The sequence below is a fragment of the Acromyrmex echinatior genome, chromosome 6 (assembly GCF_024713525.1).
Source record: "Acromyrmex echinatior isolate Ae372 chromosome 6, ASM2471352v2, whole genome shotgun sequence".
Lineage (NCBI taxonomy): Eukaryota > Metazoa > Arthropoda > Insecta > Hymenoptera > Formicidae > Acromyrmex > Acromyrmex echinatior.
The window spans coordinates 4,926,509-4,944,317 of record NC_141857.1 but is presented as its reverse complement, the minus strand read 5'-3'; the positions used below and the strand labels follow the sequence as shown (position 1 = coordinate 4,944,317).

Below are 17,809 nucleotides of genomic sequence, written 5' to 3'. Positions count from 1 at the left end.
TAATGACAGTTTATATCACATTTTCGTTGTTACGTTTTGAAATGGTAATACAATATTCCATGGAATATCGGAATATCGATAAAAACGGGCACGAGTCGCGAGCGCCGGCTCCGCAATTTATCTTTCCAAAGCGGAGCGGCGTAAAAACGTCGTTAAAACGCTTCGTACTATAAATTTCGCTTTGACCGCTCTTTTTCTTTGTAAATGCAGGACCAAAGATAACGAGAGTAAAACGGGCCTTTTTGCATAGCTATATCGCTGCGCGGCTATAATTGAACGGCGAGCGCGAAAAAGCGCGAAGCGGTAAAAGCTACGCCTGGACGAAAACGTTCGTCCTGCTGCTTGCGTCTCTGAATTTATAATTCAATACCGATCGCATTTACCTCGGCCTCGAAGGAAATTGTATTCGTTATTGATTAATTGAAATCGCATTTGTACGACGGAAATCGCGGGCGGGATAATCCGGAAATTAATAAATCTCGCGCGGTGAAACTTCGCGAAGGACGTATAGCCTAGAACGTTTGTAGTCGCGAATAAATCTGTGCAACGTGCGCCTCGAAGGATCGTACTCGGCGGATCCTACGGATAGTGCACGCTTAATAATAATTTCGCGCCGAGATTTAATAAGAGATGCCGCGCGCTCTCGCCACGAAGAACAGCTATGCCGCGAGCTAAAAAGGGGTTGGCCGCTGCCGTTTCGAAATCGTTTCCATCGCGCGTTCGTTCTTCGAGGGTACCGGGAGAAACGTAACTTAATTACTGATTTTTGCGATAAGGTGAGAAGCTCCATGTTCCGACCAACGAGAAATAAATGAGGAAGGCCGCTTGTGTAGGACGATCTCCGCCGGCGAGAGGAAATACATACAGAATCGGGCTACGTATATATAATCGCGCTATTAGAATTTTATCACTGCGCCGAGGACGAGCAGCGGAATAATAACGCGATATACGGGCTTAAGTGCACACTGTGGTGTATAACGATATATAAACCCAAGTACCTAAGGTGGGGATCTTTTTAATTCCGCCCGCGATATTCTCCTCTTGCGCCAAAGTAGCTGGGTCTTTCTTGAAGTAACCAACTTGAAGTAATTAATTTCCAACTTGGCAATTTAATAATTGGAGATTAAACTCTCTGTAGGGGACGATTTTTAATGAAAGATAAGCCCAGCGTCTCCGTAATTGCCATACACGCGACGAATCATGAGATAGTGAGCGACTGTACTTACTCGACGTATATCACTTGCAATGTAAACATCAAATAGAGACGTGATTAATCCACACGTGACGTTTATGAGAACATATTACATGTCGCTCGTATTAGTGTGGGACAAAAGGTTTTATACGCTCTCGTGCAGTATCGATCCGCGTGTTCCGACATTTCTTACCGAGACATCTACGATACTCAGGTCCGTACACCGCTCGTAATTGCACTAATTCACGTGCGACAATTACGGCAAATTATAATGGAATTGCGCAACGCACGCTATTCTCTACTGTCATTTCTCGTTCCGCTCACGTATCTCTTTCGCGAAGCGAAAAAGAAGAGAGTATAAATAATATTAAACAAAAGTGTCTTTTAATTAATGCGAGTACACAACAAATAGAAAATAAAGGGTCTAAACTGTCAAGTTGAAACTTTAGTGCTTAAATAATTCGGTGTGAATTTATACACTACATATCTAATTCTGGAACTGAGCGCCGAATTTAATTTTAGTTCTTCAAACGCAATTCTAATAGAACTAGAGTAGTAATATTACAAATTAAATTTTTTTAATCAAGCAATTTAATGATGAATATTGATGCTCATAGGCAGATCTTAATAATCTGATGCTACAGATAAGCACCATGAAACCTATAAATAATTTTATTGCGAAAAATATTACTTTGTATAAATAAAGTATCATTACCATCTTTTTCGCTAAATTGATCCGTATATCGAATTTTAATGGAATCTTGTAATGGAATAATCTTACTTGCTTATTTTAACGAATAATTTAATATAAAAAAAATCTAGTCCTAATTAAAGCGGAAATATTTTAATGAATGCATCCAGTGGCACGGCAAATGTCAAGAATCGAGAGGTCGCAGCTTTTAATTTCAACGCTTTTTGCTTTAGCGTTCGTTACTAGCTTTTACGAGGGGATCTTCTACGGACGGTTTTCATTAACGTAAGCGTTCCTGCCTTGTACAAAAACACAAGGCGGCGGAATGAACACCGGAGATATCATTCGTTGCTCCGCGCGGGTCGCCGCTCTTCATGTAAAACTCGTGACTGCTCGCGAAAGGCGTGTATCCGTTGAAATAAAATGCGCGTAATACACTTAATTGCTGGAATTTTGCTAAGCGAGAGACCCTTTCATTCGTCGCAGCCGGATGACATGAAAGAAAGCCTCAAAAGGATTCCACCTTTTAAAAACATTTAACATCCCGCATTCGAGGATACTTCCTGACGTTGTAAAAAACATTCTAGAAAACAAATTTTAATCATGGCTTTACATTCGGAATTAAAAACTACACTTCTGCAATTTAACGAGAGTTCTGTAAATTCGGTCGGGCATTTCGCCGTTCTTCAAGCGAGGTGTAACGTTCGCATTCGCATTGCTTAATCGCGCAAAGTTGTCTTTAAACTCGTGGCCATTAATTATACATGCATATACACGCAACTGCTGCGGCGCGTTACATTACTCAGCCAAGACTACGGTTCATTCATTAGAAAGTTTAATTTCAGCTCGCGAGCTTCGAGTTTCTCGCAACGTTATTTCATCGTTATTTCCATAAAACCGTAATGTTTTCCTCTCTATCGTGGGAAAATTTAGCGATTCGGTGTCTCTACGGCAATTAATTTCGTAACACTCGCACAATCGACGAAATTAAAAGGCCACAACCTTCTTTTACTGCCTGCGCTTCTGAATATTCTCTGTCGAGATTTTTTTAATTGGTCTGCCGTATATTTTGGGATTATCTATGCCAAGGTTTCTCAACCGGTGGTGCTGCAAGGGTGTCGTGAAAATTTTAGAGACAGTAAAAGAAGCCAAAAAATTTAGAAATATAATAATTAAAAAGCAAGTAAAAAATATTTCAAAAATTATTTAAATTATATTGTGTTTACTCTCTAAATATTTTAATAAACGATATCGTCATTGCAATAAAATAATTTTTTAAACAATAAGATAAAAGAATGATATGAATTTGGATCGATGAGAAATCAAATTAAATAAGAGAAATCCTATATAATAAATTAAAATTCACTTAATATTGTTAATAAAAAAAAATAAGAGCTTTAAAATATTTACTTATTTTTGAATGTCATGTTGGCTGTATCTAATAAAGATCCGCTGAGTGCTGAAATATGTGCATTTAAGGCTCTTGAGTCGCGGCGGCCATATTGGAATCGTGATGTCAGGAGCGAGGAATGACACGTAAATTTATGCTGCAAGCCATTTGTAAATAAAGACAATTTGGATAAATCTAAATGACGAGAGTGTTTTAAAATACCTGTAAAAATGGGTAGAAACTGTCTTTTTCTCCCTTAATAGTCAGTAAATGATCGTAAAAGGCAGGTAAAGTGAGCCTAATTTCGGGCAGAAACACACGGTTTGAACAGCTGTTGAAATGAATGAAATATACACTTTTATGTATCAAATTCCAAGATAACTACAGTTTCTGCCCATTTTTAGGACTTCCATAATTACGAGACACGTCACATTTTCACAATTAAGCAAATAATAATGAAATGGCATGCAGCACAAATTTCGTCGTCATAACGTCACTTTTCCACGCCTATAAGTTCAGCCATTTATCGTGACGAGGCGCTGTAATACACACACAAACACGAGCCCATATACATGTGCTCGCTTTTAGTGCATCATTACATGGGTTTGTGCTTGTGCGTGTGACTACCGATTTCGTCACATTTCGCCAGGCCGCCGATTGTGATTTTGAATCGCATGATGACTACTCAGGAGCCTTAATATCAATAAATTTGGTTATTATTTTTATATGTCCCGAATTGAAAAAGATTGAAAAACATTGATCTACGCAAATTTAATTTAATAAATTAAATGCAAAGTCGATATACTTGTTTTTTTAAATTGTTTTTTATTTATTATTAAATTTATTGAAACGCCATGTAGGACAGTGTACTTAATCAAAGAAATTCATAATAACAGCGCAGAGATTCGCAGACAATTAAATTCACTGAGAGGAGGCGTTGAATCTCCTGCCAGCTCTTTTATCGTTCCCTCGCCTTTATCTCTTTCATCACGTCAGCACGACGATGTGTCAGAGGGAATTTTTTTTTACGTGTTCGCGCGTTCACAGCTGAAAGCGATTCGGCTCGGTCGATTCGGTCGAAAAAGAGTAGCAACGTTGACGCGATGTACAACACTCTTTCTCGCGAACTCCATTCCTGCGAGTCGTTGATCCGGGCAGCGATATTCTTTCTCGCAGGGTTGATTTTTGTTTCCGTCGCGAACAAACACGCGCGCGCGCGGAAAGTGACAGCAAGCGGAAGGAAGCAGGAAGGTGGGACAACGAGAGAAGGAAAACAGCTGGCAGATTCGTCTGTTCGACTCTCGATTTGGACTCGAGATTTGGATGCACCGAAGGAGAGCTATAAAATACGACTTACGTTCTCTATACTTTACGTTCTATTAGACTATTCTTCGCCCAGCTCGCTATCCCGCGCCTTTTGCGCGCGCATTCGGGTCAAGTAGCTATGAATACCATATATATCTAAGGGCGACCGTCTAAAGCAACCGGCCAATTTGTCCGTCATATTTCATCCCTGTCCGTCCGCTCTCTTCCTTTCTTTTTTTTTTCCGAAACGGCCATTTGTCGCGCGGGTGATAGCTGGCGCACGCGACATTACGTCGAGAGGTCCGCGCGAAAAGATGACTTCGAGTAACTTATGCACGTCCGTCCCTTTTTCGCAGCTTATACGAGGTGTGCTCGAGCGAAAACACTTGGTTCCAGCTGGCGTTTTAACGACCGCCCCGATAAAACGCGCGTTACGCGCATCATTTGCGTTGTACGCTGCGATACGCCATCATATACAGATTCTCTGTTTCTAAATAGCCGCTTTTTGTCCTGCACTGTTATTTATCGCCGAGGGTGGGCTGATTCAATTACCAGAAATTAATTCTTTCAGACCGAGACAATATTTTTCGCAATAAAAATTATTCGCAGGTTTAAGATTTTCATCTTAGGTCTCAGATTATTAATATTCTTACATAAAGATGCTTATTAAAAAATTATTAAATCACTTGTCTGATTCTGTTTATAATTGCGTTTCAAGACTGAAAAAGATTTCATTTTTCGGTTTGCAAAATCAGATATGTATATAAAAAAAATCACAAAAAAAAATATTTAAATACTGAGATCGAATCTGTTTCGAAAAATAAGATTTTTCGTATTTAAGATAAATTCTTTTAGTTCCGCATTAAATCATCTTCTGATAATTGCTGCACGGAGAAGAGTAATTGTAAAACTTTCAACGTGAATTACTGTTAATCTTCATTTTCGCCATAATTTACCATAATTTGTTTCGATGACGATTAAAATCGTTGCGATCTTTAAATTCGGATGAACCTTTTGGGGAACGCGAAGAGGAGAGGGAAAGACAGGGAGAAAGGCCAAAGTAGAGAAAGAGAATGCGTCTCGTCTTGTTTGCTTCGGTAATAAATTCTCATGGAATTATGAATCGACGCGAAGGCGGATTCGAACGCTCAAAGCGTATTTACCCCGTAATCCCCCGGGATACACGATACATTTAGGCTTGAACTTCATGGGTAATGACCAGAACTCGATGTAAGTCACGATCTCCAGTATTACGGGGGGGGTAAACACTTTTCGTTCTTCACTTCCACGTTCCCAGCGCAAGGTCTCCTCCATCCTCTCATCTCCTCGTACTTCTCCTCACCATTCAGTTATAAGGATCATTAAGGGGTCGAGGTTGACACAGCACGAATGTTACTTCGAAATAGCTTCAAGAGAGATGCTGTTATCAAAACAATAAACCTCCTAATTTAGACGACACTGAAATAATATAGCATATGGAGGTGAAGAAATGTTATGAATTTTAGAATCACAGAAATTACAGAGAAAGGAGAGAGAACATGATGATTTGAAACTTAATGAAAATATCAAAATATTTAAAGGACGGTTATAAAAAATTAAAAATATTAAAAATATGAATAAATGTCAAATATAGTAATAATTTATTAATATAGTATAATTTATATATACAAGATAACGAAAAAATATTGGACCGGCTAAATATTTTAAAAACAAGACTATAGAGGAAGAAATATTTCAAAAATTGTAGAGTTTTATCAAATGCATCAAACAGCAATACCTATTTGACTAAACACAGGTATAAAAGAAAGCTTTTAGAGATATCTTAATTTTTTTATCAAAAAGTACAGGTACGTAAAGACTTCGGAAAGTATTTAACAAAAAAAAACGATTCATTATAGCATTAAAAGATTTTAATGTCAGCTACAAGATTGTCGAATAAAAAATTAGAATTCCCATAAAACATTTATAACTGCGGACTCTTTTGTACGCTCAAAGTCAAATGAATATTACCTTTTGATGCATTAAATGAAATCCTACAACTTTTGTATGAAACATTTTTTTCTCAAATGTTTTATTTACGAGATATTTAGCCAGTACTGGCTAAATATTCCCAACTTTTTGTTCACCCTGTATATTTCCATACGTGAATATATTTTTTTCTCTTATTCTCTATTTATAACAATTTTCTTGGGACAGTCCGTCTGTATTTTGCTTCAGAGAGGAATCTCAGGTGGCACGTTCGGAGTCTATGCTAAGAATAAATCTACGACGCCACGTGCCACGCATGTTGAATCTAGTACTCGCTTCTAGACAGCTTCTGTAACTCGCGATCCATTGATGCGTACAATTGAACCTTCTCTCTCGAGGAGATAATAATTCTCTCATCTCACTCATACGGCAGGCGGCGTGTCGGTCGTCGGCAATATTTATCTCAACTTCGTTGCATGTTGGCCTGCTTGAACGACTGGTTTCACGGCGAAAGAAAGCACGTGGAAGAACGCCGCGCGAATCAGTCAAGACAAGGAGGTGGACACCAGACACGCGTATGAGAGAGAGAATTATCCATCCACGTGGCGCGTGGCGATCTATGAATAAATCCTGCTCGATTAGGCTCTCTCGTGGATCTCTCTTTCTCCTGTGCCTACGGTGGCCGCCGCTGATAACTAATCGCGCGTTGGGAGACTTATACGCTGTTACCAGACGTAACAGCTAGCGTGCTATTTCATCGGTGCGACGGAATTGACGTGTATCGGACGGATATCGGAGTCGAGTTGGTACGAAGGATGCACAGACCGTATTTCATCGGGGGTCCTGTTCCGATTTTGCGCGATAGCGCACTCGCGAAAGGTCGCACCGTCGCGACACTTCCTCATCGACTTCCTACGCAGTCGACGTTGGATTTTAGAATTCGATCTTTTTTGTTTCTTGTTGATCTATTTGTCGATGAGAGCTTTTCATCGTATACTGAGAAATTTGTGTTAAGTTTAACACATTTCATGTCCCAAATGGTCCATTCAAATTTGTATTAATTTAACAAGATGAATATGTTAGAAAATTACGCAAATATTATGTAATAGAAGTTTGTAAACAAATTGTGGAAGCATATTTTTTCAGTAAAATGAACATTTATAATATATTAAGTTAACACACATTTTATTCATCTTATAATTTAGGTTTTGAAATTATTGCATTATTTCTGTTATTTGTTTACTCATAAATTGTGTTATTTTGACACTAAGAAATATCAATTTAACACAAACTATTTAAATAATATAATCACATTGTATTAAATTAACATTCGAATATAAAAATTCAATATAAAATTTTAACAAAGACCTGAGTGGATCGTTTTCAACATAAATAAAACGGAATGTGTCTCGCTGTGTAATTCAAGATATTGCAATAATATGTAAAATGTATCTCTAAAACGAATTATGTCAAATCTCGTGGTCTCTTAACGTTCATTTTGCATCTTGTTGGCGCGATACTTTGAAGTATCGTTTACTGTGCACGTGATACGATGCAACGCGATGTAATTTCTCTGTCGACGGGGAGACACATCTTCCTTTCGTTGCATTTCTACGGTAACCACCTTATACGAACCACATACGAGTACAGGGGAGCGTTTCTGACCTGTCGACCCTTCGTCTCTCGAATCGGTGTCCTATTTCGACATCTTGCGACTTTACATGTTCAAACAGACGATATTTGGAATCGAGCTGTTCGAGTTCCAATTACGTTGTTCCCACGTGAAACATAGTCGTCCTTAAATTGAAAATTAAATACTTGATCGCTGTAGGAAAGTAGATATATCAAAATTATACTTTAGTCATACTTTAAAGTATAATTATTAGTAGTAATTATATTACTATTATAATTCTAAATCGAAGTTCTTGCTGATGATCTTATTTTAAACAATACTTATCGATGTATAACTTTTACATACATCTTTCATCTTATATAAGCAGATAATAAACCATTGCGATGTCGAGTATCAAGTGACGCAATATCTGGAATATTTTTCGGCAGGAGATATTGTGTTTCAATCTAATCACTATAATGAAGCGTTGATTTAACCGCACAGAGAGCGGACTGTATTACAACAAGCGCGCGAATGACTCGGAATTTCAACTATGTCCGAAACTTCCAGTTAGTCGTCACGTCTGCAAGTTGAGTGTTTAAAAATAAATTTACACTTCACGCTGACTAACCATGGATACGAAACAACTGTTCAGCATTGAATAGAGTTATCAAGCGTCTTGAGTACCTTGACGTTAATTCGAAACTAGTCCCGGGCTAGAAAAGAGGTCGTCTATTTACGTTGGTTACTGGAGCCTGTTTCTCATATGTCCAATAAAATAACGTAAACATATGAATGCAGTTAAATATAAATATTATGACGAAAATATAATATAGATAAATATTAAAGAACGTTACGGTGTTGTGAAAGAGAAATATGATACGGTATTATAAAAGATAACGATAGTGCGATATATCTATATTGCATAACTGGGACACACGAGAGAATTGTGTAAATGACGTTCGTGCTGTTTCGATGATATAATATTAACAGACGCAGGCAATGTGAAATCCAACGTAATTAGTTTAATCTCATCATCCATTATTTCCCGAAAACGCATATTTTAGCCTTTATGCATAATATGTATTCACGTCCTATTTATTTGTTATTTATAATATTTGCAGATAAACTGAAATAATATTAAATTTTAGGAATTCGTGCTATGAATGCAAAAACGTCTTAAGAAGATGAAAAAGCTCGAACAATCCGATATCTAGCAACTTGTCTTACATTTGTTGAGAAATACCGAGCATTGGGTTACTATGTGGATATTCACCCTTTTTCCCTTGTCGAGCAAATATTTGCAGGTCACACCTACTTCTCTCTTGTAACCGCTTCTTCAGATCAGATTTATTGGAGTACGGAAATCTTATACGTAAACATTATCTTTTCTTGAAATGCGATTGTGCCTTTTACGAAATATTAGGAATGCATCGAACATTTCTAATTAAACTAATAAAAAAGCTCAATAAGAATAGCAGGATCAATGACAACCAAAAATTCTGTTCGGTCTCATCAAACTTCTTATGATCCTTTTGTTGGTTTAATTAGAACCTTTTTATATTATAATATAATTGCTAGAAAATTAAAATGTTGTAATTATAATAGAATTAATTAGCAAGGAACTTATGATGCATCTTTTTTTATTCAAATTACATCATACCTTTAGAAGCTCGAAGAGATGGGTTGTCATTCGTCCTACACGTTTGATTCCCATCAAGCCTGAGATAAAGTGAAATGTGTTCCCATAATGCGAATGTTTATGCAGCAACGGAAGTCATTCACTACAACTCCGTAGACGGGATATTCTAAATGTGGAACGTAGAATATGTGACGCCGTGAATAAATAATGTCTCGTACAAAACATCATTTATCCTATCACTTGGATCACGGAAGCGAGCTAACAAAATGTTTAATAGATACACGAGCCAGACGTAATATTTACATCTTGATTAAAAGACTTCTTTCTTGACATAGTTTTGGAAAAAAAAACTCTTATGCATTTATGTCGTTATTAATGTGTATAATATTCATCGAGAAACATAAATTATTATACAGATTTATTATTTATCGCGTTATTACCGCGATATTTAATGTCCGAAAGATAAGATGTTTCCCTTTCAACGTATAACCCGGTCAGGAACGATTTAACTAGGCCTCTCTTGGCGTTTGTTCCAATACCCGCGACTGCATCTTCGACCTACAACGTAGTGGCGACAATGAGTAATAGCGACAGTGAGAGATAACTGTAGCGAGAAAGGTTCTCGGTCCTCTTCAATGGTAATCGCACTCTTGATTTCCTCTATTCGATATTGTACGCGATATAAACCTCGGCGCATGCATTTGTATGCGTACGCACAATTGGGACTTGCAAATGTGCAGTGGCACTTCTGCATCGTCCCCGGACACCCCCGGTCATCATTGTTCTACGGGCATTTTAAAGAACACATTCGAACTCTGACATTGGCCTCGGCGCGCTCTCAGAGGGTTATGTTATAATAGACGTACCGCGTACGCCCGTCCAGACGGTGCTCATTCGACATTGATATGCATTACGTGACCCTGATACACAGACCTCGAGCCTTGAATATTTCTTATTGTAAAACAGGAACCACGGACCTGTATATGCGCCGCCGGAGTAATTGACGTTTATATGCATAGTAAAGATAATCCTTCATGCATCGTTACTCTTTGCATGCGCAGGGCTGATATGCATAATAGGGATGATTTTTTATGCATCAAGTCACCTTATGAGACAGTAATAAAAGAAAAATTAGGAGCGGCCCAAGTGTACGGGAAAATTAAAACTTTCCACGTGAGACGTGAACGTTCATCATTAAAGCGCGAGTAAATCGTCGTTATAATACTTTTACGCGGTGAAATGAAATCCGAGCGAGCGCGGTAAAATAAAATCGTCCAAAACTTGAGAAGGGCGGGAAAAGTGTCGCCTACACGTCGAACGTGTATCGATCGTGGACTCGGCCCCGGGATCCTTTCATGGCTGGCTTGGGATACGCGATCTGAGCACCGCTGAGCCCTAGATACGCCGGTATATATGCATTCGATGTATTCAAAGGTGCAACCCTTTCATTAGCGTGTAGGCCACGCGCTCTATTATCCCCAACAAAACATCCGATTCCATTGTCACGCTGCGAACAATGCCGTGCCGCGGTCACGTGTTCTACTTTCGATCATTATTCGCGAAGTGTGCATAAAATTGGCAAATTGCGCCGCGATCGCGCTGCGTGATGCGCAAAGTTTTTCCCTTTTGCATCACGAGTGATCTATCGCGACGCGAGATGTTCACAGCTGATGTTTTAATTCATGGTGGTCACGCCTCGGAGATAAAGACCGTATCAATTAATAAAAGCGCTCTTCTTTCGGTCCTCGTTCTTCTCTCACACAATGGCACTCGTACACTTGTGATTACTGACACATTAGTCATTTTAAGTGATTTCTCGTCTGTCATATTTTTAGCGAATTGAAAAATTTACATAAATTTGAAAAAAAAAACCGAATGTAAACATTGATGATATTTAAAAAAAAAAAGGATTCGACTTGATTACCATCCGGGTGACTATATAGAAATTTGGTTTCTTTGTTCGACTCGTAAAAAAATGCACGAAAGCACGTGCTCCACTTTTCACGGGAGGGTACGAATTACGCCGAACAGCATTCTATTCTTCTGCAACCAGTTTGCAAACATCACTCTGTTATTAGGGTTATAAACGGAAATTTTTCGGGGGAGCCCATTTCAGAATATTAAACGACAATGCCGCGTGTGTTTTTGTTAAAACCGCTCATTTTACGTAATACGAGAATTTAATCGAACAAAAAAGTTATTATTAAAAAATATATATTTAGAAAGAGCAAAAAATACACGTGAAATTTTATAATACTTTCTGTGTAGAATTAAAATTTATTTAGATAATTAAATTGAAAACTGTATGAGAGATATACAATAAGCTTTTGTAGTTTTTAGACTAATATGAAGAGAGAGAGAGAGAGAGAGAGAGAGAGAGAGAGAGAGAGAGAGAGAGAGAAATATTAATAAATTATAGGGATTATAATGAAAATTTTATGTACATTGCGATAGTAATGTATTCCTAACTGTAGCCTGAGGTATTAATAATAACGCGATATCGAATCTATTACATCAATCAGATCTTCGCTTGTTAACGAGTAAATATTAATTTGCTATAATATCGCGTGTATGGACAAAAAGCAATACAGATAAGAAGTTGTAAATCTATGGACTCGATGCATATTTACATTTTTTTAGTCTTTTATCATAGGAAGTACTCGTTGAGTGATACTTCCGACAAGACAATCTATTGAAATAAGTAAAGATCTTTCAAGCAACTCAGCACATGTCAACTCACCGGATTACACGACAAGAATGTCACGTACGTATGCATATATGTACATAGACAACGCACACAAGTTTCTCGATATGCTCATAGATGAGAGCGTGCCTTATCGCGCATAATTTCTCATCGCGAATCGATCTGTGTTTAAGTCAGCGATAAAATAAGAAGATTCGCTTAAAATGAAGATCCCCGCCGACATCTATCGCCGCGGGAATTCAGCAGCTTCCGGAGATGAAACGAGCTAGGCGGATACCGTAGCGCAGGCCGTATTAATTACATGACGTAATTGACCGAGGCAATATGGGTTCGCTTGTAAAGTAACGTTCCTGATTTACAGCATGAAATTCTAGGCGTGAAATTCACTGTACGTATTTATTTTCACGCCATGTACTTTCTTTAAATACTTACTACCACACCTTGCTATTTCGAGTATATATGTTATTTTTAGTTAATGCATAGTACATTTCTATTTTGATTCCTGTTCACGATGAATACCTTGCATAATTATTTTTCGAGACTTTCTCGAAAAGGTTTAAAACTTGTATGTCTGCGCGTGATCTAATATGAGTAGCGTGCATTGTGAGAGGCACGTCTGCTTTCGAACTGAAATCGATCAGTGTTGACGCAAGTGGCCACAAGATTCGGTTAGAGGTCGACGACCTCTTCTCCCATTCGAATATCAATAATATCTATGAAAATACGATACATACTTACATAAACAGAAGTCGCGAGTAATTAAAAAATGGAATTTCAACATTAATTCTTGTGTTACTTTCACTAATCCTAACAGATAACTGAACTCGGGACATTATCACCGGTCTAGAGTGACGAGCTGTCAGAATATCATTCATAAATATATTCTTCTTATCTCCTGGTTCCTGACTGTCCCATAAGTTTTTATCAACCCGTTTTACACAGTTAAGTCACAGTCGAATCGAATATTTAAAATGGAAAATCCTTGGTCCGAGAATCATTACGTTGTTAAATTCGTAATGTCAAATTATATCCCATTTAAGTTATTTTTAATCGTTTCTGTAGGTCGCTATTCATATATGTCGTCAATTTAATTAAAATAATCAATGAATAAATTAAAAAGTATTAAATTTGACTAAAATTTTGTTTATTATTTACTAAATGCATACAACGGTCGAAGCTGGATCTTCATTGCTTAAATAATTCAATCTTGAATTACATATATGCTATAATATGTACTTGCATATGTAACATATATATATGCATAAGTGTATTAATGTGATCGTTGTTTACTTTGAAACTAACCACAGAAATGGACTGATTTATATTTTGACACAAGGAAGTTAAAAATAACAAAGTGTCACTTAACTCATGAACTTGGGTTGTCATTGTTTCTTTGATATCTAATAATGTACGTATTTATGTGAAATATCCAAAATAACAGTCGTTTATTCAAAAGCGTAATACACTTTTGGCGTTCGTAATATCAAAGCGAACAGCAGAAAGCAGAACGCATATTACAATCGTTTCCCTTTAATGGAACAGACAATCGAAACAAACAACAGAACACGGATATTCACGGAAACCGTGTAATCATATGACGTAAGTGCAACTGCGTTAAATTACGTACGGCCCAGAAATTACACGGCTGACCTAGCAGCTAACCAAGGCAGTCTGGCGAGGCCGTTCACATTGCTGCTTTTAGAATACAAATGTCGGAATGGTTTTAAAAGGATCTTCTTCTTTTTTATGGAAGAAATTAGATCTGTAGATTTCTGTATTAAAACTCTCTTTCTCGCTTTCATCAAATATCAAACACATAATCCATCTCACTTTTCAAAAATGTATAATAATTAGTCAAAGAAAACAGATCTATTTTACTTAACGATCTAATACTGAAAAAAATTGAAGATTAATTTTGATCGCAATTACCTGGAAGACCTCATCTTTCGTTAAAGCCGCCTTCGTATCCATGTCTTCAATGAACGCGCAAGTAACGCCGTAAACCGCAACAGGAAAACGACAATCTCGCTTTGATCTTACGTCGTGTGGAAAGAAGTCTCCTGGCGGCAACCACGTGCTTCGCACGGAGAGGTGGGAGGCTGCGGCAGAAGCACGTGCGAACTTTCCTCGCCGGCGGAGAGAAGTACACGCGCTCCGATCTCTTTACAGCGGCTCGCGGATATCATCGGGTATAATCGCGCATCTCTTCCGTCGGCGTGTACGATATTCCTTCTCATTTATCCGCTTCTAGCTTCACTTATCGGTCCTTTGATCTCGTATGAAGCGCACTCACGGGCTCTTAGAGTCGCCTCGATAGAACGCTCTATCTCGACCGTTTTCGCGCGCGTCGGGTCTGCGAATAGTCGATAATCGTATCGCTTCACTATGGATAAAAGAGAGTCGACCGAGCGACGACGACGACGACGACGACGACGACGATTCTAACGATAACTCCGAAGACGATAATGAAAACGACGGCGAATCTCGTAGACGAAAATAAATCCATACATCAACCGTGACACAATTACGCGGCAGTCTCTCTCTCTCTATCTCTCTATCTTCGCCGCGGGTGAGAGCCTTGATGATTTACGGCGAGCGCGCTTGCCACAGACGGTCAATGACAGTGCGTCGCACGCAGTGCACTTGCGAGGCTCCGGATAAACGCTCGGCTCGTCTTAATTAGACGCGATTAAGCGAGACGCGCGCGCTCGCTTGACAGTTGGACGAACGGCCGACCGGTCGGGTAGACGAGAGGTGGATAGACGGTGGATGGAGGAGGACCGTCACATGGACCGTAGCGGAGAAGGCTGAGAGAGGCTGCGACCTGTCCGCTTGGTGACCATCGTAGCACTGAACACCGAGCTCTCTTTCGACCGACGGCTATAGGGCTTCGGAGCAGCACGCGCTCTCTCGCTCTCTTCGTCGAACCTGTCTCGGTCCCTCCGACTCCCGCCCGTCGTCACTCTTCCTCCCTCGTGTTCCCCAGAATCTCTTTTTTTCTCTTTTCCTCCTAGAGAGGGAAGGAGGAGGAGCTGAACTGTCTCTGTGAATGTCCACGCGTGTAATGCACGTGGCGATACGCATAGCATGCGTGGTCCTTTTCCGCGCCGTCGACGAAAGGAAAAAAAAAAACCGGTCTTGCGATACCAAACTAGCTTTCGGGTGCGAATTTATTTCGCGCTTTTTTTTTTCGTCGACAAATTGCGAGGATTTGTCGCGCGGAACGCGGGTTCGTAGACGGGACGTCGCGACACGGCGCATTAAGAATCTTAAAAGAATTGAAAAGCGACACGAAAGGGTTAGCGCGTGGATTTTTATATCAAATAAAAAAGTCGCCTCCTTATTCCACAGTCATATCTTTAGTAGAATGAAAGGATGAAAGGAAAAAGCATCATGGGGTGGAGAAACTCTCTTATTTGAGTCAGAAATAAATTCAAGTCTATCCTTGGAGTCGAAATTACGTGCTTGCAAATTTTTACACGTCGTTTAGTTATCCGTCGAATTTCATGACTACTTTGTAATAAATGCAATGAGTTCAATAAACGCAGGTGGAACTGCGGCTTTTCCGTTGAAAAGAGTGAATAAGTGAACATAAAAGAATTTATATTTAGATTGTGAATAAATCTAAGTGAGAGAGGTTTAACACGGAAAAATGATGGTTCATATAAACGACGGCGTTTTGTCGTCGTGATGCCAATACTCGATTACAAGCATCGTTAAAAAATTAACTTTGTGTAATAATCTGTTTACGAGTTAATTGCACAATTGCCAAATTAAATACACGTGTTGTTTATTGTCAGTCCTACGTATAATCCACGTGTGTGTTCCAACAATTATCAACTCGCTCCTTGATTCTTTCATTTGTTTCAATAAAGTGTTTGCCGATTGCGAGCACGGCGTGAAGCGTACCGGAATATAAATCGACTGATTATTACGAACCGATTAAAGTCATACCAGAAATACACGCGTCGATTTACGGGTGCTGTCTCCGCAGTGAATCACTCGAGAGAATATGCGTCAAGTGGAATTATGGATGCGGATGTTAAAGAGTGGATTAAAGTATGTAAGAAGTAAAGGAATCTGTCTATACGGAAGGTATCTTTATGTATAAGATATTTTTCAAATAATGTTTGAAAATTTATGCATCAGTCTTCTGACAAAAATATATAATTATATTCATAATTATTATATTCTCATAACCACTTCTCATGGAAAGAATGATTTTGCTGAAGTATCTAAAAATTTAGATAGATACAGATAGATCTAAAATAATTTTGTTGGACCAGAGATAGTTAACCAAATAATAAACTCAAGCATGATGAGCAATGCTGCGAAAAATTTTAACATTTTTAGCAATCAATTTGAATATTTTATACAATTATTTTGATAATCCAAGAAATTATTTTCTGCGTTCTAAATTTTTTAATACTTCAGAAAAATCGTTCTTTTCTAACGTTAAAAATTAAAATGTGAAGCTTCATCTTTTCTTGAATTTGTAATTGAATTAATTTTGATAAGTATTATGAATTGTCAGAAGACATAAATTGAATTGCGGGAAAGCGGATGGAAGAGATTTCTTCTCGCGAAGGATTTCATTTCGATTCGTCTCGTTATTGAGATTTTTTAGGCGAACTTTGATCTTACCGGTCTCGTCGGTTTGATTTTATTTTCGGCGAGCCTCCAGCCGTCTGTAAAACTCTGGTTGGAGCGATATTAAGGTCGTACGACGATTATCGGAAAAATGCACGCGGTCATTTATGCGATGCGCGCCGCGGCGCCGTTCGTAGTAGCGTCCGCATCGCTGCGTCGGTCAAATATAAATGCAAATTGACAAATACTCGCATATGCATTAAGTGCCTGGCCGCGTGCCGTTATGGACACAGGAAGGACTCTCCTTGCGTTTCTTTGTAATCGAATTTAAAATGTGGGCATCCCCCGTCGTCGACTCTATTAAGAGTCACTTATCGCGCTACTCGACGGTTATGTAATTGAGCATGCCTAATTATCACTTTCGCTTCGTTAATTGAAGGTATTAAGGAACCTCGTGTGGATTTTTTTACGATGCTTTTTTATGAACGTTTTCACGACTAAAGATTTTAATCTTTGTCAAAAGCTGCTTATTTTTATTTATCTTTGTGTTTTAATGAATTTTAGATTAATTAATCTTGAAATCAATGAGTGATTTAAAGCTTTATAATATGGAGGTCAGGAGTGATTTTTCTCAGAACTTTAATTGACGATCGATTTGCGAAGGAATTTTGAAACGAAATTCCATTGATGACTCTAACTCGTGACACGTTTGTTG

At 38.5% G+C, this 17,809-nt stretch overlaps 2 protein-coding genes across 4 annotated transcripts in view; one reads left to right on the top strand and one right to left on the bottom strand.

Annotated features, from left to right (window-relative positions):
* The window catches only part of LOC105153987 (Mediator complex subunit 20), a 94,654-nt gene that overhangs the window by 19,829 nt on the left and 57,016 nt on the right, over positions 1 to 17,809 (top strand). The window lies entirely within an intron of this gene.
* LOC105153985 (facilitated trehalose transporter Tret1-2 homolog) overlaps positions 1 to 17,809 on the bottom strand; it is a 70,554-nt gene that overhangs the window by 12,552 nt on the left and 40,193 nt on the right. Inside the window, exon 1 of one of the 2 annotated variants that reach the window (XM_011069180.2) lies at positions 14,434 to 15,608. The exons of the other annotated variant lie outside the window; for it this stretch is intronic. Within the exon in view, the coding sequence (XP_011067482.1) occupies positions 14,434 to 14,475 (42 nt within the window). The 5' untranslated portion in view covers positions 14,476 to 15,608. Of the gene's footprint in view, positions 1 to 14,433; positions 15,609 to 17,809 lie in introns of those variants that run through there. 2 annotated transcript variants of the gene reach the window in all.